We start from the raw sequence: 24,162 nt of genomic DNA, 5'->3' as shown, positions 1-24,162 counted from the left end.
ACAGTGGCCAATGGAAATAAAGTTAAAATTCAGGGTTATGGCACCACAAATTTATTTAATTCCAACCTTACGAATATTTTATTTCTATCTGAATTTAGATCTAATCTTTTATCCATTGGTAAGATTACTCGTGATTTAAATTGTAATGTTATTTTCTCACCATTCTCAGTCACTTTTCAGGATTGAATTTCTGGGAAGACGATTGGTAAAGGACAACTAGAAAATGGTCTATACTATCTTCTTGATCCTCCCCAGAAATGCTTAGTATCCACCAAATCCACCTAAGACATGCTCATGCATCGGAGACTTGGGCATCCCTCCGACCATGTTCTCAATAAATTATTTTGTTACAGCTTGGACTCTAGTCATTGTGTTGTGTGCAAATTTTCTAAGCACACTCGGTTACCCTTTTCCTTGTCTTCAAGCATATCCAAAAACGCTTTTGAATTAATACATTCTGATGTTTGGGGACCTGCCCCCGTTACCTCATATAATCATTTTCGATATTTTGTTACCTTTATTGATGACTACTCCCGCACTACCTAGCTCTATTTATTAAAAGGAAAAAAATAAAGTTTTTTCGCGATTCCAAGAGTTTTATAATTTCATCAAAAACCATTATAATGCCAATTTAAAATTTTTTCGCTCCGACAAAAGTACGGAGTACATAAATCAAAATTTCTCCACCTTTTTTAAACAACATAGCATTATGCATCAAACCACCTGTGTTAATACTCCCGAATAAAATGACATTTCTGAGCGAAAGAATCACCATCTCCTCAATGTCACTCGCACCCTTTTGTTCCAAAATAATGTCCCTTCTATTTTTTGGTGGGATGCCTCCTAACCGCTGCCTACCTCATTAATAGACTGCCCACTACCACTTAAAGCATATGAGCCCCTTAAAATTCCTCAAAGGCCGGAAAAATAAATTAGGTCACCTCCGGGTCTTTGGTTGTGTATGCTATGTGCATATTACACGCCAACATAAACTTGACAAGAGCTCTGTTAAAATCTTTTTTCTCGGATATTCCTCCACTCAAAAAGGATACAAGTGTTATGATCCATTGACCCACAAAACCTATGTCTCTCGAGATGTCACTTTCATCGAGACTGAGCCCTACTACATCCACCAGTGTTGACTTCACTCCTGGTTCATTCCCGTCTTTATTTCCGCTTAACTCTGATATTTCTCTTAGCAGTTCTGAACAGGAGTGTCCACCCCAGGAGCAGTCCCCTTCCGTCTCAAGGCTACTTCCTTCAAGAGAAGATAACCTCACACAAGAAGCCCCATCTCAAGAAGTCACAGAAGAAGCAATTGCCTTGAGACAATCTAGTCGACAAACTAGACCATCTGTGAAATTTAGAGACTATGTGTCTCATATGGTGACATATCCAATTCAGAATTTTATTTCGTACAATGTTTTATCTAACCAATATCGCAACTATCTATGCCAGATCTCAAATCACTCCGAGCCTACAAACTTTTATGAAGCCAACACCGACCCCAAGTGGTGTAAGGCTATGGAAGAAGAACTCCTAGCCCTCGAAAAAAATGACACATGGAGCATTGTATCTTTTCCATCAAATAAACAATTCGTGGGATGCAAGTGGATATATAAGATCAAGTACAACAGTAATAGAACCATTGAAAGATACAAGGCCAGACTTGTAGCCCGAGGCTTCACTCAAACCTACGGAGTTGACTATCAAGAGACCTTCACTCCAGTGGCCAAGATGAATACAGTCAGGATCTTACTCTCAATAGCAATTAATCAGGCCTGGAATCTATTTCAAATGGATGTCAAGAACGCCTTCCTACAAGGAAATTTAGAAGAGGAAGTTTACATGACTCTTCCTCCTGGATATAAGTCAACCTCAGATACCTCCCTGGTATGTAAGCTTAAGAAGGCAATCTATGGCCTGAAACAATCCCCAAGGGCATGGTATGCTAAACTCAGTTATTTTTTATTAAGCATTAATTTTAATAAATATGAATCTGATTCATCTATGTTCGTTAGACACACTCACACACACACTATTATTCTTTTAGTGTATGTTGATGACATCATAGTAACAGGGAACGATGATTAAGAGATAGAGGATGTCAAACAAAGTCTAAAAAGAGAGTTTGACATTAAAGTCCTAGGCCAACTGTCATATTTTCTAGGCATAGAAATGGCAAAGTCCAGCAAGGGTTTATTCCTATCTCAAAGGAAATATACCCTTGATCTATTAAAGGAAACTGGAAAAATAGGAGCTAAACCTGCCATCACTCCAATGGAAACCAAAATAAAACATAATCTAGAAGACAAAGAACCTTTAATCAACATAGGACATTATCAGCGTTTGGTAGGAAAATTGATTTATTTAACTGTCACTAGGCTTGACATTTCTTTTGCAGTTAGTGTGGTAAGTCAGTTTATGCATGCCCCTCGTACCAGCCACCTAGAAGCCATTGATCGGATCATCAGATACCTTAAGGGAACACCCGGGCAAGGAATCTGGATGAAGAAAAATAACTCTACTAATATAGTCGGTTTTTCTGATGCAGATTGAGCTGGAAGCTGTGATAGAAAGTCAACCACTGGATTCTGTATTTTTGTAGGAGGAAACTTGGTGACATGGAAAAACAAAAAACAAAGCGTGGTTGCTAGGTCAAGTGCCGAAGCCAAATACCGTGCAATGGCATCCACGGCTAGCGAACTCATTTGAATCAAGCAAGTTCTCAATGACATGAAAGTTGAGACTAAAGAGCCTATGAAAATGTATTGCGACAATCAAGCTACTCGCCACATAGCATCGAACCCAGTGTTTCACGAAAGAACTAAGCACATTGAAGTCGATTGCCATTTCATCAGGGAAAATGTTCAAAAAAAGGAAATTGAAACGCCTTACATCAAAAGTCAAGATCAATTAGCGGACATATTTATAAAAGCTCTTGACAAACAGAATCATCACTCAATTCTCAGCAAGATGGGTTCAATAAACTTATATGAATCCAGCTTGATGGGGAGTGTTGAAGAAAACAGAAGAAGGTCAAGGGGTATGGTCTCAGAGGCTGCACAAGCTAGATTGCTTGTGCAGGCTTCTCATCCCTGACCAAGGGAGAAAGGGAGATTTGCAGGAAAGGTCACTTCTACCTTACCGATTTCAGAATTATCCGTTAGAATAACCGTTAGAATGGATCTCAACATATTTGTATATATTGCCATCACACTTATAAATGAACTCAGAATTCTTAGTCTTATGTAACAATCATCATAATTCAATAGAAGTTCAGTTTACACAAACGTTAATAACATCCCTCCAATCCACATTAGGTTGATAGTCTTCAACATTTTTATTTAATTCCTGTAAGTCTACATGGGTATTGCTAACTGTATGCTCCCCTGCCAGCTGTACTGTAGCTGCCAAAGGGCCCTGCGACCTGCGAAAGGGCAACATAATCTGATACATAAGCAAGAGCTTTTGCTATAAATACTTGTCAAGTAAAATGCCAAATATGGAAAAGGGTTTTCTTTTTTTTCTTTTCCTTTTATAAAAAAAAATAAAAAAGGCTTAAAATTCTGGCTCTGCACCATGGAGCATAGCATTGGCCACTTCACAGGTCATGGAACACCAAAATGATAAAGAAGTACCATAATAAGGAAATGTTTAATCATAGTAGTTCTTTATTGCCATAAAGAGACAAGAATAGGCAGAAGACTGATAAAATGTAAAATAAAAATTGAAGTGGAGAGCTTTTTGCTCAAGCCAAGAAATATAGGACAAATGTTCATGATCTGTTCAAAACATATCATATGGTGCAGACACTTCACTTGTACAAATTTATTGGATTTTGGATTCAGGTCTGGGTGAATTAACCCGGTTCAAATGAGCAACTTTCAAGAGCAAAAGAGAAATTGCAGATAAAATGAAGTAGACTTCTTTCTTATGAATTCAGAAAATAAAAGAAACTCTATCTCTTGTATTAATAGATATAGGCTCTCTAAGCAAAGCAGAATCAGTGGCATGATGTATACACCATATGCGACACGTTTATTTGCTTTGTTATATGTAAGTTTATTCTGCTACATACCTATGAATATATAATGGACCCTTAATCACAGTTCGGAGGGTAGCATCCTCCTCCTCCTCTTGGACCGGAATATGTAGCCGTAGCCTGAGCTAATTTCCTTCCTGTAACTAAACAAAAACAAACAACATTTTTTTGGTTACTTTATAATTCATAAGAGGAGAAAATACGACTTGCCACAAACGTGAAGGAAAAACAAACAAGCATAGCTTACTAGATATTGGGATTCCAGAACTTTCAGCAGACAGTACTTGAATAGAGGACATCATCAGCAAGATTGTAACAAAGAGAACCATTAATGTCTTAGAAGGAGCCATTAAATCCCTGACTGACAATATATTATAAATCAAGGAAGATATGTATTGCTAGCAGTAGCAGAAGAAAGAGAGCAAAAGGGATTGTGTGGAAGGTTTCTTTGATGACTAATATTTATAGGGAGAAGGTGCTCATAGATATAATGATCAATCAATTCATTTATTTTCTTTTCCCTCCAAATTGACTTTTTCTTAGTTTGTGAAGGCTGTTAAGCAAGCTTTTTAAAAGAATTTATCTGACAACTTAAATTATCATTCATAAGTCATGGTTTCATGTTTTGCTTATACATTGTCAAGACAATTTAAATTTTCAAGATTGCGCATCACATTATTATTTTATCTTCCTCTTCAAGTCACAAAAACAAAAACAAAAAAAAAAAAAGAAAAAGAAATGAGCTTACATACAAGAAGCTAACAAAGAAGAAAAGAAAGAAATACATCATATAATAACAAGAGAAATAATCAGCTCTTAAGATATAGTGCTATGTTATGTTTTCAGCATCGGTGGACATTTGTGATTCCAATTTTGCGGAATTTACTGCTGTTAGCAAGGCTGCTCATCTTACAATTGAAAACGGCTCACTTTCGTTTTGACGGAATAGTTTTTGAGTTTGACTCAGTTGTGGTTCTATTATGGATCAAAGCTCCTGCTATATCTTGACCCTGGAAGCTTGGAGTTGATCTCCATGATTTTGATCTATAAATTAAGAAGATTAAAACACTAAGCAAGTCTCCTTATTCATGTCCATAGTGAAAAGAATATTTTCTGCAGACTCTCTAGCCATACAATGCTTAGAAGAATTATTGATTTCATAGCTTGGATTGGTCTTTTCAGTTTGCGCCTTTTCAAGTTCTTTAGTTGGCTCTGGTTTTTATTACTTAAAAGATTATTAATTAGATTTGGTGTATACATCATAAATAATGAATGAATATTTGATGCGTAGGTAAAATATGAAGATTCTTATCTAAATTTGATGTATATATCAAAAGGTGACATGTATATATATACGAGTGTTTTGCATTTTGATATTGAATAATTGATACATACTTCATCATTTTAAAATTAATGAATATGTATCAATTATCTATCAATTTGATATATATGTATTAATCATCTATCAGTTTGATGTATAAGTGGGACACCGAATCTAAATAATTTTTCTTTTCATTTCTTTGTGATTTGAGAGTGTTTCATATTTCTACAGTAGCCCTTCTAGGTTTGGCTTTTTCCTTGAGATGCTTCAGCTTTTAGACGGATGTATTAGGATGACCTGATGATCATGATTAGTCTTTTGGTGGCATCCAAGTCTTTATTATTATTTAGTTATCTTAATAAAACCAACCCTTTGCTTATCAAAAAAAAGAGAAATAGTTAGTGACGGAGAGCATGTAACTTTGGATATACATTTACAATTAAATTTTTAAAATATTATTTTACCTCTTTACATGAGTCTTATATGATATATTCTATATTAACTTGGATATACAGTTCCATTAAAACTTTTAGAATAGTATTTTATCATTAATAAGAGCATTATTCGACACATTCTAAATTAACTCTAGACAGTAAATAAATTGTATCAACACTAGTGAAGCCAGAAAACAACTCAAATATGAGTAAACTAATAGTTGCAAACTTGTTCATCAACACCCATCCTACTAGTATCTATACCAAGCTTCACCAAAACATCATTTCCGATTCGCAAAATCACCTTGTTCTTTTGAAAGGCTTCATTCATTCTGAAACACCAGTAAGTTTTTTCCTCTCTAAAAATGAAAGACAGTTGCAGCAAGAACCATTCTTCTGTTAATTCCACATGCAGCCAGCATCTCTATTCCATATCTCTGCTGAAACAGGGCAGTCAAAAAATAGATGTGAAATAGATACTGTTTCATTGTCACAAAGAGCACAATTGAATTATATTTTAAATATATAATTCATGTAATAATTTACCAAATTAAAAAATCTTATTAAAATTGTAAGAAAGTCTAAGATGTATAGTTTCCATCTAAAAGAAATTATATTTGAAAAAGACCTTTTTAAAAAAAGAATTATATGTGAGAAAATCAAAATTAAAAATTTATATTAAATTCGTAAAAAGCAACACTTCTAATTTATTCAGTTTTAATTAGGAATGAAAAGGTTAATGTCGATTGTATATGAATGGTCAAAACTAAGATGTATGAAACATATTTGGTCTTTATACGTACATGATGAGAAACCCTTTCTGTTTAATATTTGTTTGGTTGCACGACTTGAAAAGGCTACTTCAGTCAGAACAACTAATCCTTAAATTACAAAGGAAAACAAAATTGCATAAGATGTTGGATATCTATTTCAGGTCAAATGTCTTGAAAGGAGTATGATATCAAATCCTGAAAGGTTTTCCAAACAAATCCTAAATAGTATTAAAATTATTTTAAAATTTATCGATTATCCGTATGTTACATAATTTTTATTATTATTTTGATTATAAAATTAAATTGATAGAGACAATTTAATATTTTTTTTAATATTTAATATTATTTTTTAAAATTTTTAAAAATAATAACAAACTAACTATTTTTAATTTTTTTTAAATTTTAAAATTTTATTAATATAATAATATAAAAAAATTTGTTAATTAATTTTAATATTATAAGTTAACATATCAATATAATTGATATTATTATTTTTAAAATTAAATTTATTATTAAATATAATATTTAAAATATATTTCTTATATTAGAATTATTATTTAATTATAAAAGTAGTTTATTAGTTAATATAATATTAAAATATAAATAATATGCTACTTTTTAAAATAGAATTAATATCTTTATCTTATTAGAAAATTATTTATTAGTTAAATTAATAGAAATTAAAATAAAATTTAAAGAGGATATTGGGCTTGAAATTAGTACAGACAAGATAGCCATAAAATCAAATTCTTCTGGATACGGGTCAAAGGAATGCACCGTCAGCTTCTTATTTTTATATCAGTTAATAAAAGCCTGGTCAGTAGTACTTAAAAAACTTTTGATGCATACCTGTAGCCAGCCATGGAATCATAAACCAGTCACGTCTCATTCCTTTTGTATCAGTCAAAATTGGAGAGTTTCACATTTCCCTTCTTCAGCATATATATATATGTTATTCTGTCAACTCACAACTGTCAGCCTTGACTTGCATACTGCTTAAAGAAAGTAAGATGGTGGACGTGAGAAGTTATAGACACTGTCAAGGTTTTAAGTAAAATATTGCTGACGGGAATTTGTAAACACCTTCAAATGTTGAATGGTAATTATTGTATAAATTTCATTGCTTTCTGAGAGTGACAAATGCGTGTGTGTTCATATATTATTAATTTTTCCATGGGAAGAAAGCAGGAACATTCAGATTAATTAATTATCCATCTATTTTCTTTTTCCTATCATTATTGAGTTCTGGCGATGACAGTATGCGTGGAAGTACACTTGTCAAAACTCTGAAATAGGCGGAACTCTATAAAATTGTAGTTGCCAGCCTTGACACTCCGTCAGCAGAGAATGTCAATGGCAAAAAATAAATAAAATCAATGAGATACTTGTATAAAATATATGTATTATGTCACAGGTTTCAGATTTGACTTTTGGGTATTTCTGCATCATGACCCGCTTTTGGAATGAGCCGGTAACTTAAGGCTTTCGGAATATGTAATAAGCTAATTCTGTTTGAATTTTACCAAACAACCTAACAATTATACCTTTTTTCTTTTTCTAACATGGCAACCCTTCTCAAAAAAGAAAAAAAAGAAAAATGGCAACCGAAAAGCTTTGACTGACACAACAGCCTCTTCCTCCTTGTCAGGTTCAAAGTGATGAACATGTAAGATTAACCTTATAATTTTCAACAATTGGTCACTTTGACAATCTGAAATCGTTAAAAGTCTTCTGGGTGAGCGTCTTATACTTGGTGAATAATCAAATATATTTCATGATATAATTTATCACAACACATGCATCAGAAGCCATTTCCATACATATGGCAAGTACCTGTCGTTTATGCAGATTTACGGTAACACATTTTTTTCTTTTAAACAGCAATCTTATTAATAATTAAACCAGGAAAAAGTTAGTATGAATATTACCAAATGAACTCGGATTAGAAATCTGGGGAAGTATAACTAACACATGTTAGTGGAAAATCTTTCTTAAGGCTCTAAAGGCCAGCGTCCAAAACTTTCAGGAGGGAATAATCATCTTCTTGCTCTTTAGTCTATACATTTCATTCTTACGAGGAAATAATCATCCTCCTACTCTATACTCATTTCATGTTCCAATCCTATATCAACTGAAACACAATTAAAAGGGTAATTAATTCAATACATGTCGTTTGAATTTGAGATATGCAACCAAAGGATAAATGGCTAGGAAAGAATAAGAACAAATATTCTAGTCCAGCTACCGGTTCTGACCGGTCTTATTCTGAAAATATATCATGACATTCTACGTTTTATTCATATTTGTGAAATGATTTAGTTATTTTTATAGAAATTAAGTCTTAATTTGTAAGGAATATTGACAAAAAAAGCTTAAAGTGAAGTATTAAGATTAACTTAAATTTCTAAATACTTGCTAAAAAATTAACTTAATTGAAGAAATTGGCGGCCTTACTTATGTTTATCAAATAGTTGATCTTATAAGAAAACAAAATAAATAAGCAGAATATAAAATTTCTGTGGTCGGCTCTCCCATCAGAAAAATGTCGATAAGCATTTTAATCCATTAATCAAGTACTACAAAACGTTAACAACAAACTTAAACAATCTCTAGTATATTTTTCTTTATCTTTTGCAGCTTTGATAAGGCTGCTCTCATGGTCAAACGATCTTTTGCAGAATGAGATGCACAAGACAAGCCAACTCTTATTGCAGCTGCTATGACCTCTTCTCCTTTCTCTACCGGATTGCTGCTGCAACTACTGCTATTGCTATTTCTTTTAATGTCATGATCACTAGAATAAGAATTGGTGGTTGTACTTGTACTTTCTGGTGAAAAAATCCCATCATTCTTGAAAAGCCTTGGATCAGCAATCTCCGTGACATGATTCTCATTAATTCTCATCGCAAAGCTATTAAGACTTAAACCTTCTTGGAACATCACATTAGTTGGTTTCTTAGCTATGAATAACTCTAGCAACAGGATCCCAAAACTGTACACATCTCCAGATGTTGAAGCACTGCCTCCCAGACCATACTCTGTAACAAAAGCATATCAATTACATGCCAACTAACCAAGATTATTAATTGGATGTAAAATTATATGTAAGAGTAATGGTTGATCAATTCTATGTCAAAGTAAATGTGTATCTATACCTGGAGCTATGTAACCAATGGAGCCCCTCAGTTCTATTGTCCTACTCGAGGAATTTTGAGAAGCAAACCTTGCCAATCCAAAATCAGCAATATGGGCTACCATATCATGGTCTAATAGCACATTTTCAGGTTTCAAATCACAATGAAGTATTGGTGGCTCACAGTCATTGTGCAGGTAATCCATTGCAGAAGCAATATCTATTGCAATATTCAATCTTTGCAATAACGTCAAGCATAACCCAGATTCTTCATCTTCATACAACCACTTGTCTAAATTTCCGCGGGACATGTACTCCATGACTAAAGCTTTGAACTCTTCTCCTGTATGTTCAATGCTAGAACAAGAAGTGATAACCTTGACAAGGTTCCTGTGCCGAACATTCCTCAGAGTTTCACATTCTGCTTCAAAACTCCTGGCAGCTTTGTTTTGCTGCAAGTCAAGGACTTTCACAGCAAGGACAGGTTCTCTGATATCGGATTCATTTTTAAAGTTTCTAAAGATGCCTTTGTAAACAGAACCGAATCCACCCTTTCCTATCAAGTTTTTGGCTGAGAAGTTGTCCGTAGCTAGTCTGATGTCAGAGTAAGACATCATTGGAGGAGACCCCTTGGACAAGCCTATTCCTTTGTCATTTTTGGCTTTTTGCTTCTTGCTGGATAAGAATGTGCATATAAAGAAAAACACAATTGCGAAGCAAGTGACAATAACAACAGGAAGTATAGGCTTTAGCAAAATATGCTTGTTTTCTCTATCCGCGGTGCATCGACGAAGCCCCAGATTTTCTGCAATTGTGTGATTACTATTGCAAAGCATGTTGTTTCCGTTGAAACTATCGTGGCTGAGATACGAGAATATTCCATTCATTGGAACTTGGCCTTCCAAATGATTGAAAGACAAATTAAGCTTGACTAAATACCGAAGTTCCTCTAGTTCTTGAGGGATCGTGCCAGTGAGACTATTAGAAGAGAGATCCAATGTCTCCAAGGATGATAATTCTCCAATTGTGCTTGGAATGAAGCCTGTGAAGTCGTTTCCTGCCATGTTGAGTAGTCTCAAACTTGAACAGCTACCAATTGTTGCAGGAATATTTCCTGATAACTTGTTGCCAGAAACATACATCAATTGGATCTGTTTCAGGTTACCAACTTCTGCCAGTAAAGGACCGGATAAAGCATTTTGTTGCAAATACAACTCGACCAAAGAAGAAAGCCCATAAATCTCCCTTGGTATGCTTCCACTAAGCCTGTTCGCAGCTAGGTCTAGTTTGTTCAACCGTTTGCAGGATGCAACACTGGTAGGTATTTTACCCAAGAACTGGTTTCTTCCTATCAATAAATCAGATAGTTCCGTAAAATTGCCAAAAATATCTGGAATTTCTCCAGAGAGCATATTCTCAAATGCAGTAAGGCTTTGAAGTTTTTTAAGGCTAACTAATTCTCCTGGTATCTCGCCAACAAAAGAATTTTGTTCTATTGATAGGGATATCAATTCTTGAAAATTTTCAATTCCCTGGGGAAATCTGCCAGTTAATAAATTGTCGGAAAAGCAAAAATGCTGGAGATGGGTTGACAAATTTGCGACAGAACTTGGAAATTTTCCAGTCAATGGGTTGGAAAAGATCATGAGAACTTGGAGCTGAGTACAGTTCCTAAGAGAATCGATGAGCTGGAAGTTTAACATTGTGGTAGAAGAAAGAAAATTACTGCCAAGATTTAAGTAAACAAGATCTTTCATTCTACCAAATAGAGGAATAGGCCCTTGAAAACCATTGTTGGAGAGGTCCAGAGTTTGAATGCGTGAGGCATTGGATAAAGAACTAGGTACTGTTCCTTCAAGCATATTTTGTGCCAAGAAAAGCCACATGAGATTTGGAAGAGCAGAAGCCAAGTCCACATCACTTGGAAGCTTTCCTGTAAGCTTGTTATTAGTCACAGATAAGAAGACTAAAGAAGAAATGTTGTATATAGAGTGTGGAATCTCTCCACTAAGCTGATTGTCTGACAGTTGAATCCGACTAAGGTTTCGAACACGACCAATCTCACTTGGGATTTCTCCAGTGAGCTGGTTTCTTGCAAGGGAAAGATTCTTAAGAGAGGTTAGATTTCCAAATGTTACAGGGATAACACCAGTAAGGTGATTCATACCAAAGTTGAGAATTTCCAGTCTTTGCAGATTACCCAATTCTGAAGGAATGTTACCAGTGAGGTTGTTTGCAACTAATCTGATCATTTTCAGGTTATGACACTGAGAAAGGAGGACTGGGATAGTGCCATTGATGGAATTCATATCAAGAAGAAGATACTGAAGCTGAGAAAGACCACCAAGCTCAGCTGGGATCTGGCCATAAAATGAATTATTGGAAAGATCAAGCCTATAGAGGGAACTAAGATTTGAGAGCTGAGAAGGTATAGGACCAAAAAGGCCAAGACTAGAAAGGCTAAGCGACCGGACTCGTGCTTCTTTCATGGAGCAAGAAACACCATACCAATTGCAGTGAGAAGTATTCTGAGTCCAGCTATTAAGAGCGCTTTGAGGATCAGAGACTGCATTCTTGAAAGACACAAGTACAGCTTTATCAGTGTCGGCACCGAGTCCCTCCACGTTGCTCATGAAGCAACATAGATAAATTTGGAAGGAGAATAAGAGGAAAAGCAGCAAGATGTGGAGATGCTCCATTAGCAGTTTCTTTGTGTTAAAATTGCAGAAAATGAAGTTCAACTAATAACAGTAATATAAAGAAATGGTGACTGGTTCTTGGTCATTGTAGTTCTTGGCATGATGCTAGAAATTTAATCATCATACAATCATAGTAGATTTTCAAGCAAATATAAATATTCTTTTTGTTGATCACAGCAGCCGCTAAGTGGTGCTAAGATTATTTTTAAAACTATAAGATTACAATAAACCCCATAGAAATATTACCTAATAACAATTAAAAAACACAATAATTGATATAAAAATTGCAAATAATGGGGACAATTCTGATATTCAGAAGAAGTCTTCATTGACCAAGCAATATGTTAATAGCTGACATTAATTAAGAATGGTCCTTACATTTGCCACAGTGCAAGGCCTGCAAGTAAGCGTTCATTTGACATCTGAGAGCCGACCCAAATGTTTTGGCTTTTTAATTGCGTAAGAGACTTTCATCAGATAGTGAATCCAGTAATTGGTGACTGTTTGCCTTTATAATAACATATTAATTGTTAGAATCCCAGTAATTGGGACGCATAATATGGTTTGGCGTAAATGTATTTCATCAAATATCTATTAACAAGGTAAAACGACTAATAATAATAATAATAATAATAATAATAATAATAATAGTCCCACATTAAAAATATAAAGAAAAACCTATAACCTAAAGATATTAATTTAATTTAATTTAAGTCATGCAAATAATTAGACCTAGATTTTTCTTAATTATTAATCCATCCACGACATCTTTTTTTACTTTATTTTCATTCTGCTATATTATACTCTTTCTCGAATGGATAATAACAATTGCGATTTTATCTTAAAAGGAATTGCATTAATATGCTCTCTTTTCTTAAATATTTGTCAAAATACTACTCGAGTTAAAGATCCTAAATATCAACCATAATAAAAAAAAATTAAAAATAATTATACATCAATTAAATTAATGAAGGAATTAATAAAATTATTCAGTTATAAATAAATATAAATAAATAACAATAAATATAAATTAGACAATAAATAAAAATTAACTAAATATCAATGAAACATAAATTATAAACATTTTAACATCAACTAAATCAATCAAACGTCAACAAAAGAATTATTCAAAGTAATTATATAATATCTTAAAAAAAAATTGACTTACTATATTTACAGTATTTAATTTTTAAAATAACTAAATAATAAGTTAAAAATAAAATAATTTAGCAATAGTATTACGTTTAATAACATTAATATAAGCTAATATTTTATTATTATTATATCATTATTAAATTGAATATGCATAGACGCCCACGAAGGATTCCAATGTATAACTAAGGGTAAGACTACACTTTGAGAAATAAACTCTATGGCAATGACTACAAATACAATCAATTATAATTGGGATGTTTTCTTTCTGCAAATATGGTTGCATACTTGGACTGATATTAAGCTTTACTGCATTTTCTTTAGCTGTTTTTTTCTCAGCATTAATTGTGGCCTCTCAGGTATTACTTTGAATGTGCTGCTACTGAATAGAAATTCGTGTCTTTTTCTAGATTAGTATGTGATTGCAGTCTCGTAATGTATAATATAAGTATTTTCCATTCACAATGAAATTCATGAAGATTGGTTTACATGTGGAGGGTCTTGGACTTATAGGTGTAGCAATCATGCATTTTAAAGAAAGAAACAACACTTGCTTCCATTATTATTACGATCTTCATGTTATCTGATAGATTTTTCTTCTTCAGCTACGATGCCTAAAAGATTGCAATTTCTTCAAATGAAGTTGAAAGCTATTAGCTCTTGCTTAGTTAAGGTTGGGTGATTATGCTAATGCTGATGTTAATTGCATTTGTAATATTTGAAAGCAGAAGGTTCCGTCCTTTATGTCATGGATTATGTTAATGTTGATGTTAATTTAGTTTAGGTGGCACATTTTGTTCACTTCTACCGGAACAAATTAAGGATTTATCATCAAAACAAAAACTGCTTTTTTTACTTCAATTGTTATTATATTTAGCAAGGAGGAGTTTTACGGCGACAGGCAAAAATGGGATCTCTTCACATTTGGTGCATCCACAAATTTTGGCATAAACTGAAAGGGTTTATGCCTTGTTCTTGAGTTAGGACAGAAAATTAGCTGCAATGAGCCAGTTTGTCTTGTTTTATTTTTTCTTAATAACTTCTTAATAGCCTGATCAGTAATAACCAAGAGAATAAAAGATCTGCAACACAAGAAGACTGAAAACTAGCTTTGGAATCTACCATTTCTGCTAAATATGAGCCAAATAACCATGAAAATAAAACTCATTATGACAACATGAGAGAATCCAAATCCTTCTGTTATAATCATCAACTTAAAGAGACATGGTACTATTACATACTTTAACTTAAAATCAAAAGTAATAAAATATTACAAACAAAAACATGCAATGCAACTCAAAAAACATATCTTATTTATGGCATCTCTTAAGCTAGTTTTCAATTAATACGTAGTACATATATGCTCTCACAAGCCATTGAACAAACAGAAACAGTAGCAGAGAACTGACATGATGTGTATATACACCGTGTGCAGCTCATTTATTTGCTTTGTAAATATCACTTGTCTCTGCTACGTTCCTAATATGGAGCCTTAATGACAGTGCCACCGGGTGCATCCTCCTCCTCCTATTGGACCGCCATAAACGTCATCACCATAATAAGAGGCTTTACCAATTTTCCTTCCTGCAGTTAAACGAAAACAGACAGATATCAATTTGGTTAGGGAAGATTATGCCGCTTTGTATTTCATAAGAGGAAAAAAAAAAAAAAGAATAGTGAACAAACCTAGCTTATTAGCTTTTGGGGTTTCAGCTTTCCCAGCAGACAACACTTGAACAGAAGACATCATCAACATGATTGTAGCAAAGAGCACCACTAATGTCTTAAAAAGAGCCATTAAATTCCTGACTGGCAATATGTATAAATCAGGGAAGATATGTATTAATTGCTAGCAGAACAAAGACAGCAAAAGGGATTGTGGGGAATTTTCCTTCTTTCGTAACTAATATTTATAGGGAAAAGGTGCACATATATAATTCATTTCTTTTCGTTTCTGTTCTCTCTAATTTGGCTGTTTGCTGTTCTGTCGGTTGTTAAGTCATGTTTTGGATATAAAATTTTCACTGACAACTTTTTTTCTGCAGCCAGTAGATTACACATCAAATTGTTATTTTATTTTTCTCATCAATTCGTACAAAGAAAGACAAAACAAAAAGAAAATATAGTAATTTAAAAAGACTGTTTCTTTGGAATCTTTTGATGCAGTATTTTTTAGGGTTTCGTTGCCTAGATAGTGCACAGTATAATTGATTTGCTTATTATGCTGTCTAGGCTCCTTAATTTTCTTTTTTCTAAAAAAAGAAAAAGAAAGACAAATAAGGGCATTAATAATGACCTAAAAAGATTTAAAAATTTATGGTTTTTCATTTTCAACTGAAAACTTTAGTCATGAACGACCGAAAAGAAATTATGTTATCAATTTTACTATGATTGAACAGATTTCTATCAGTTGCATTTATATATCTAAAACTAAGATGTCTATGAAAAATATATAAATTTTTATGTAGACGATTAATCTTTTTAGTTAAACGGATGTTATATGAAAAGACTACATTAGTTTTATAGTTTATAGATAAATTATGGACTTCAAAACCATCAAGTCAATTTTCTTTTAATGAGAGCATAGAGTCATTTTTTAATTAATTTTTACGATAAAAGTAAAAATTCACATGATAGGAAAATAGATTCAAATTCGAGACTTTTTATTTTTAAAAATAAATATTTTCATCAGTTGAGCTGAGTCTCATATATTTAAATTAATTCTTTTTTCATTCTAATTGTTAAATAAATAAAGTGATTAGCTATTGTAGATATGTATCCAAAATTATATAGCTTAACGTGTAACTCTGTTTTACCGGTTATTCTATTCGAGAAATGAAATTCTTTCAATTTTCAGCCATTATCAAACACGGTTTCTTCTTCTTTTAAAAATATATATTTCAAAATCAAATGGAAAAGGCCTCCCGTATAATCTCAATCCCTCACTAATCTTTTAACTAGTGATCCAAGAGAGGATCTTTATTTTTCACCAATCCAACCAATCATGACAGACAATAAAAGGGCTCATCAGATCATGAGGATTGACCACCGCCATCTGATGATCTGATGGTGAAGATGAACAGGTATTTACTGGTCTTGATGAAGATAAGTAGTTTTTTTTTTTTTTCCTTATTTGACACATGAAAGAAAGAATAAGATAGTACCAAAATCGGCGTATGAAACCACTTTTGTTCCACATTAACAGTTAAAAAGTTTAATTTAATGGGACTCACCACAGCTAAGTAAACCTAAGTATACTTACAGTAGCAGATTATTTATGTAGTTTATCAATAAACTAAGTGCACACCCTATTAATATTAGTATTCTTAGATAACTTTTTTTTAGAAATACTGTTAGATACTTGAGAATATAAAATTGGGGTCAAATGTCTTATTTTATTTTATTTTATTTTTATTTTCTTTTTATGTTACCTAACAAACAACCAATACACCTTAAAATCATGTTACCACTTTTATGGGGTCAAATATGCTAATGAAATATTTGAAAGGAGCTCTTTCAATAAATACGATTTTGAGAATTTAAATTTATAATATTTAGTTTAATAAAATTTTAAAATATAGCCAGCGTGTCACTAAAGCAGTACAATATTAATAGACTCTTAGATGAAAGAAATAAAAAGCAACAAGGACACTGGACGTGCGTAGAAGAGGAATAATGACTGAGAAGGGAAGGAAATGGGAAAGAAAAGGGCATGTGCGAAGAGACAAAGAGTCGGGATCAAGAATGGAAAGCTGCACCTGCTTGCAGTGGTCTTTTATAATATATCAAATTATGATGACAACTAACTGTAATTTATACAGTCTTCATCAGTGTTAGAAGACTCAGTCTGGTCCGATGAATTACTAATATAAAACTAATTCATTTTTAATTTTTAATTTTTAATTAAGTCAAATAAGAGATTTTAATTTAATAAAAATCTGAGCCATCGGATTCGAGATTTTTATTATAGTAAAATCTGGCCGTACTTGTATCCGATGATTGGTGAGGGCCACGGAAGCAATTAATTATATTGGTTAAAACATGTCACTTAGAGGGACTCTTATGTAAAAAGAAATAAGCAAACAACACTTGTCCAAAACTAGATGGATTAATCACAGCTTATCTTTTCTTTCTATACAAATAATAATTGATTTTTTATAAGATTTAAAATAAAATATTTATTTTTACGTGCCTTATTTTCTCTTATTTTACTTAAAAGGTTAATATAATTATATATTTATTTTTTCAAAACGTTATATACTGTATTTAGATTTTAAAAAATAATTTGGAGTTAACGGTCCAATTCTTCACGACTTCAAGAATTAAGTTTTTCTTTAAATATTATTTTAATAATTCTAAATTGAACTTGTGTTGTATAATTCATTGTAATTTAAAGAATAATAAAATATTCTAACATATCTCAATAGTGTTTTAATAATAAAAAAAAACAAGATAAAGAAACGGTAAAACTCGCTTCTTCTTTTTTCTTCTTTTTTTTTTTATGTATTTTTAACTTTATTTAATTCTGATGATTACTTACATTTTAACAAATTCTTATGCTTTTATTTTATATTTTAAATTCTCTGTTAAAAGTCCGTGCATAGTTATATCATTAAATTCAACGGAGATATTTAACTTAAGGGATCTAATAGGTCCTCTCAAAGAAAAAAGGGATCTAACAGGGATGTCAACTTTGAACGGTAGAGTAGTAACATCACATCCCATATTAACAAGTGATTATGAATTTAATGTGATTATAAAAATTTAAGGTAAAAGGTTCAAAAAAGCCCTTGAAATTATTAGAAAAGTTCAATTAATGTCTCATCCTTTTTTTGGTTCAATTAAATTTATTAATTTTTATAAAAAGTACAATTAAGTTTTTATCCTTTTTTTGGCCAATTAAATCTATTATCTTTTATAAAATATTCAATTAACTCGTAATACTAACAGCATTCAAAATATCGTTAAGTGTAAGAATTTCATTATTTTAAGAGCGCAAATAATAACCGCTCTAAATATTTTAAAGTTATGTCTATATCATATGAGGGAGAGAAAATCACTTCTTCTTTTTTATTTAATTTATATCATAGCTCCTATAATAACTGTAGAATCTCCTTTTAAGATTGGTCTCTCTTCATGAAGTGTACATCTTTATGGTTTTATTGCAAAAATATATTGGAAGTGGTGGGATGTAATCTTATTAAACAACTTACACTAATCCTCTATTTATAAATGAGCGTGATAAAGAAGACGAAAATGTTGTTGTCATTTCAGATGATGAAAGAAATCACTATTCTTTTTTGTAAATTAGGTTTTATAGATACTAATTGTGTATAAATAAAGAAGAAGAAGTGGCTTTCTCTTCCTCATGTGATATAGACATATGACTTTAAAATATTCAGAGCGATTATTATTCGCGCTCTTAAAATAATGAGATCTTTACATTTAATGGCATTTTAGACGTTGTTAGCATTATGGGTTAATTGGACCTTATAAAAGTTAATGGATTTAATTGAGCCAAAAACAAGGATTCAGACTTAATTAGACTTTTCTAATAAGTTCAAAAAATACCTTTTGCCTATTATTGATATCTAAAAGTTAATTTTTGAGCCATAAATCCCTCCTTTAATTATTAGATCAATAGTTCATACATGCTTGTGCTTTATATAAAAAAAAAAAATGATATATATACAGTAACTTATAATAATTTGATTTTTTCAATACGGTTATATATTTATTTAATAAAATTTAAATTAAATCTATGTAAAAAATCTCTTGAATAATTTACATAAATCTTTTTTAAAATATAAAATTTATAAAGTTTACAAAAAAAAATTATATATTAAACTTTTTTTATATAAATTTAACTTAAATTATATGAACTTTCATTGAATATGGACATAAAGTTATTGAAGAATAATAAAGTCATTATAAACAACCACACCCTATAATTTATCTAAAATAATACATAAATATTTCGAATTGAAACAAACCAAATCAAAATATTCAATGAATATCTAGAATAAAATTAATATTTTGGATACCTAATTAATTAAAGTTAAAATATTCAGTATTATGTTGATAAAAAAATTTAATCACTGGAAATATATACGTTTCTAACAGATAAAAACATGAAAATGACAAATAAAAAAAAAAGAAATTCACTAAAATGCAATTCATCTCCACGATTACATAAAATATCAAACAACGTCAATAAGCATTTTATTCTAATTCTATTATTATTTAAGTCGTACAAAATATTAACATCAAATTCAGACAATGAGAATTTCTTGCATAATCTGGGGGTCCCCTTGAACAATCTGTAGTGCAGCTTTCTTTATCTTTTGCAGCTTCGATAAAGCTTCTCTCATGGTTAGACGATCATTTGCAGAATGAGCTGCACAGGACAAACCAACTCTTATCGCAGCTGCTATGAACTCTTCTCCTTTCTCTGCCGAACTGCTTCTGTTGCTATTTCTGCTAATATCATGATCGCTGAAATAATCATTGGTGATTGTACTTTCCGTTGAAAACTGTCCAGCACTCTTGAAAAGCCTAGGATCAGCAATTTCCGTGACATGATTCTCGTTAACTCTCATCGCAAAGTTACTAAGGCTTAAACCTTCTTGGAACATTACATTAGTTGGTTTCTTTGCTATGAATAACTCTAGCAACAGGATCCCAAAACTGTACACATCTCCAGATGTTGAAGCACTGCCTCCCATTCCATACTCTATAATAAGTCAAAAGCATATCAATTACATGCCAACTAACCAAGACTATTTATTGGAATTAAAATTATATGTAAAGAGTAATGGTTGATCAATTCTATGTAAAAGTAAATGTGTATCTATACCTGGAGCTATGTAACCAATGGAACCCCTCACTCCTATTGTCCTGCTCCCGTTCCTTGACGAATCTTGAGAAGCAAATCTTGCCAATCCAAAATCGGCAACATGGGCTACCATATCATGGTCTAATTGCACATTTCCAGGTTTCAGATCACAATGAAGTATTGGTGGCTCACAGTCGTTATGCAGGTAATCCATGGCAGAAGCAACATCAATTGCAATATTCAATCTTTGCAATAACGTTAAGCACAGCCCAGATCCTTCACCATCAGCTTCTTCATACAACCACTTATCTAAACTTCCGTGGGATATGAACTCCATAACCAAAGCTTTGAACTCTTCTCCTGTATGTTCAATGCTAGAACAAGAGGTGATAACCTTGACAAGGTTCCTGTGCCGAACGTTCCTCAGAGTTTCACATTCTGCTTCAAAACTCCTGAGAGCTTTACTTTGCTGTAAGTCAATGACTTTTACAGCAAGAACAATTTCTCGGATATCGGATTCATCTCCAAAGTTTCTAAATATGCCTTTGTAAACAGACCCAAATCCACCTTTCCCAATCAAATTATTTGCTGAGAAGTTGTCTGTAGCTAGCCTGATGTCAGAGTAAGAGATCATTGGAGGAAAAACCTTGGACAAACTTATTCCTCTGTGCGTCTTGGCTTTTTGCTTCTTCATCCATATGAATATGCATATGAAGCAAAAGAAAATTACTAAGCAAGTGATGATAGCAACAGGAAGTATAACCTTTAGCAAAATATACTTGTTCTTTCTTTCGGCAATGCATTGAGAAAGCCCCAAATTTTTTCCAATTGTTTGGTTACTATTGCAAAGCATGTTGTTTCCTTTAAGACTATCATGGCTGAGGTTCAAGAAGACTCCACTTGTTGGAACTTGGCCTTCCAAAAAATTGAAAGACAAATTAAGGTTGACTAAATACTGAAGTTCCTCTAGCTCTTCAGGGATTGTGCCAGTGAGACTATTAGAAGAGAGATCTAATGTCTCCAGGGATGCTAATTCACCAACTGTGCTTGGGATGAAGCTTGTGAAATGGTTACCTGCCAGATTGAGTTTTGTCAAACTTGAACAGCTACCAATTGTTGCAGGAATATTTCCTGATAACTTGTTGCGAAAAACATACATCAATTGCATCTGTTTTAGATTACCAACTTGTGCAAGTAGAGGACCCGATAAAGCATTTTGTTGGAATTCCAACGCGACCAAAGAAGAAAGCCCATAAATCTCCTCTGGTATGCTCCCACTAAGCCTGTTTACAGCTAGGTCTAGTATGTTCAATCTTTTGCATGAACCAATACTAGTAGGTATTCTACCAATAAACTGGTTTCTTCCTATTAATAAATCAGATAGTTGCGTGAAATTGCCAAAAATATCTGGAATTTCTCCAGAGAGCATGTTGTCAAATGCAGCAAAGCTTTGAAGTCTTTTAAGGCTAGTTAATGCTTCTGGTATCTCGCCAACAAAAGAATTTTTTTCTATTGATAGGGATATCAATTCTTGAAAATTCTCAATTCCCTGGGGGAAGCTGCCAGTTAATAAATTGTCTGAAAAGCAAAAATGCTGGAGATGAGTTGACAAATTTGCGACAGAACTTGGAAATTTTCCAGTCAACTTGTTGGAAAAGATCCTGAGAACTTGGAGTTGAGTACAGTTCTTAAGAGAATCAATTAGTTGGAGGTTTAACATTGTGGTGGAAGAAAGAAAATTTCTGCCAAGATTTAAATAAATCAGATCTTTCATTCTCCCAAACAGAGGAATAGGCCCTTGAAAACCATTGGTGGAGAGGTCCAGACTTCGGATACTTGAGGCATTAGATAAAGAACTTGGTAATATTCCTTCAAACCTGTTTTGCGCCAAGAAAAGCCCCATGAGATTCGGAAGAGCAGAACCCAAATCCACATCACTTGGAAGCTTTCCAGTAAGCCTGTTATTTGTCACAGATAAGAAGACTAAAGAAGAAATGTTGTATATAGATTGCGGAATTTCTCCAGTAAGCTGATTATCTGACAGCTGAATCCGACGAAGGTTTCGAAGACGACCAAGCTCGCTTGGAATTTCTCCACTGAGGTGGTTTCTTGCAAGGGAAAGATTCTTAAGAGAGGTTAGATTTCCAAATGTTACAGGGATAACACCACTGAGGAGATTGATAGCAAAGTTGAGAGTTTCAAGTCTTTGCAGATTACCCAATTCTGAAGGAATGTTGCCAGTGAGGTTGTTTGCAATTAATTTGATCATTTTCAGATTATGACACTGAGAAAGAAGAACTGGGATAGTACCATCGATGGAATTTATGTCAAGAAGCAGATACTGAAGGTGAGAAAGACGACCAAGCTCGGATGGAATTTGGCCATAAAATGAATTATTGGAAAGATCAAGCATATATAGGGAACTGAGATTTGAGAGCTGAGAAGTTATAGGACCAAAAAGACCGAGACTAGAAAGGCTAAGCGACCGGACTCGAGCTCCTTTCATGGAACAAGAAACACCATACCAACTGCAGTGGGAGGTATTTTGGGTCCAGCTACGAAGAGCTCTTTGTGGATCAGAGAGTGCATTCTTGAAAGACACAAGTGCAGCTTTATCAGTTCTGGCATTAAGTCCCTCCACACTGCACATGAAGTGACAGAGGCAAATTTGGAGGAAAAGAAGAGGGAAGGCAGCGAGATATTGAGATGCTCCATTAGCAGTTTCTTACTGTTAAAATTGCAGTTATGAGATTTTAAACACCTTCAAATATTGTTGAACGGCATTTTTAATGTAAACTTCATTAGTTTGTGAGAATATATATGTATTTATATTCCATGGGAAGAAAGCAAGAACATTCAGCTTATTTAGCTGGTAAGTACATGCAATTACTCATTCATCTAGTTTTCTAAGATTGTCGTGTTTTGGCTACAATCTGCGTGGAAGTATATCTGTCAACATGTGGAACTATATAAAAATTCCAGTTGCCAGCCTTGAACTGTGTATATAAGAAATTGCAGAATGTTAAGGGGAAATAAAATCAAGACTGAGCGGAAACACTTCATGTAAACAGTATGATGTATTGTTTAAGTGCTTTACACTTGGCTAAATTCAAAATTGCCACTCATCCATCATATATTCTAAATGGGATACACTCATCGGTGAGTGTAGTGAAAGCCACGGCATTATTTCTTAACGCCGCGGCCTTTATTTTCTACTTTTGAATTCGATGGCCTCCAACACCAAACTTAAAGAAATGCCATGATTACCTTTTACCCTTGTAACTGTTCAAGTAAATAAGAAGCACTTCTGTCTTTTTTTCTCTCTTTCCATCCTCCAACCAAACACATTTTCATCAACACTTAGTGCTTGTAAATGCTGGATATGGAAGTTTGGTAAACACTTACTGAAAGCTGGCATTTGAAATTTCAAGTCTTTGTAGAGTCGGGCCAATTCTGAAGGAATGTTACCAGTGAGGTTGTTTTCCCCTAAATCTGATGATTTTCAGGTTATGACACTTAAAAAAGAACAGGGATAGCGCCATTGATGAAATTAGTGTCAAGAAGAAGATATTAAAGGGGAGAAAGACGACCAAGCTCGGATAGGATTTGAAAAGCTAATACCCTGCCTCTACAATGGAGGTTTTGTGAAGTTCTGGCTCTGCATCGTGAAGCATAGCCAGCCACTTCAGGATTGATCTTAGGATAGCTGAAAAGGAAAGCTCCTTCCTATTGCCGGTCGAGTATATGAATCATGCGATTTATAAATTTAC

General features: G+C 33.1%; 2 protein-coding genes and 2 long non-coding RNA genes across 4 annotated transcripts; all 4 read right to left on the bottom strand.

Moving 5' to 3' along the window:
* Positions 1-3,241: 3,241 nt before the first annotated feature.
* LOC112535863 lies at positions 3,242-4,494 on the bottom strand. The gene is made up of 3 exons (XR_003079952.2): positions 4,293-4,494; positions 4,082-4,188; positions 3,242-3,430 (listed from the first exon to the last, which is right to left on the bottom strand). It is a non-coding gene; the product is annotated as an uncharacterized LOC112535863 (long non-coding RNA).
* A 4,587-nt stretch (positions 4,495-9,081) lies between these two features.
* Positions 9,082-12,481, bottom strand: LOC8285093 (putative receptor-like protein kinase At3g47110). Its single transcript, XM_025158604.2, has 2 exons — positions 9,729-12,481; positions 9,082-9,611 (listed from the first exon to the last, which is right to left on the bottom strand). Exons 1-2 carry the CDS (start codon positions 12,403-12,405, stop codon positions 9,172-9,174), a joined length of 3,117 nt encoding a protein of 1,038 aa, XP_025014372.2. The 5' UTR covers positions 12,406-12,481; the 3' UTR covers positions 9,082-9,171.
* Positions 12,482-14,847: 2,366 nt separating this feature from the next.
* LOC125369213 lies at positions 14,848-15,524 on the bottom strand. The gene is made up of 2 exons (XR_007214852.1): positions 15,244-15,524; positions 14,848-15,141 (listed from the first exon to the last, which is right to left on the bottom strand). It is a non-coding gene; the product is annotated as an uncharacterized LOC125369213 (long non-coding RNA).
* Positions 15,525-19,390: 3,866 nt separating this feature from the next.
* Positions 19,391-23,034, bottom strand: LOC8285095 (putative receptor-like protein kinase At3g47110). The gene is made up of 2 exons (XM_015723556.3): positions 20,414-23,034; positions 19,391-20,290 (listed from the first exon to the last, which is right to left on the bottom strand). The coding sequence occupies exons 1-2, from the start codon at positions 22,896-22,898 to the stop codon at positions 19,830-19,832; spliced, it is 2,946 nt and encodes a 981-aa protein (XP_015579042.2). The 5' UTR covers positions 22,899-23,034; the 3' UTR covers positions 19,391-19,829.
* Positions 23,035-24,162: the final 1,128 nt, after the last annotated feature.

The sequence above is a fragment of the Ricinus communis genome, chromosome 2 (genome assembly GCF_019578655.1).
Source record: "Ricinus communis isolate WT05 ecotype wild-type chromosome 2, ASM1957865v1, whole genome shotgun sequence".
NCBI classification, from domain to species: domain Eukaryota; kingdom Viridiplantae; phylum Streptophyta; class Magnoliopsida; order Malpighiales; family Euphorbiaceae; genus Ricinus; species Ricinus communis.
The sequence above is the reverse complement of the archived record's forward strand: the minus strand, read 5'-3'. Positions and strand labels throughout refer to the sequence as shown.

What these genes read in the sequence shown, in the direction of transcription:
- LOC8285095 (XM_015723556.3), bottom strand. Translation starts at nt 22,898, where the DNA reads ATGAAAGGAGCTCGAGTCCGGTCGCTTAGCCTTTCTAGTCTCGGTCTT. An exon ending in CATTGGTTACATAGCTCCAG is followed by an intron (nt 20,291 to 20,413) that starts GTATAGATACAC and finishes GACTTATTATAG; the next exon opens with AGTATGGAATGGGAGGCAGT.
- LOC8285093 (XM_025158604.2), bottom strand. Translation starts at nt 12,405, where the DNA reads ATGGAGCATCTCCACATCTTGCTGCTTTTCCTCTTATTCTCCTTCCAA. An exon ending in CATTGGTTACATAGCTCCAG is followed by an intron (nt 9,612 to 9,728) that starts GTATAGATACAC and finishes CTTTTGTTACAG; the next exon opens with AGTATGGTCTGGGAGGCAGT.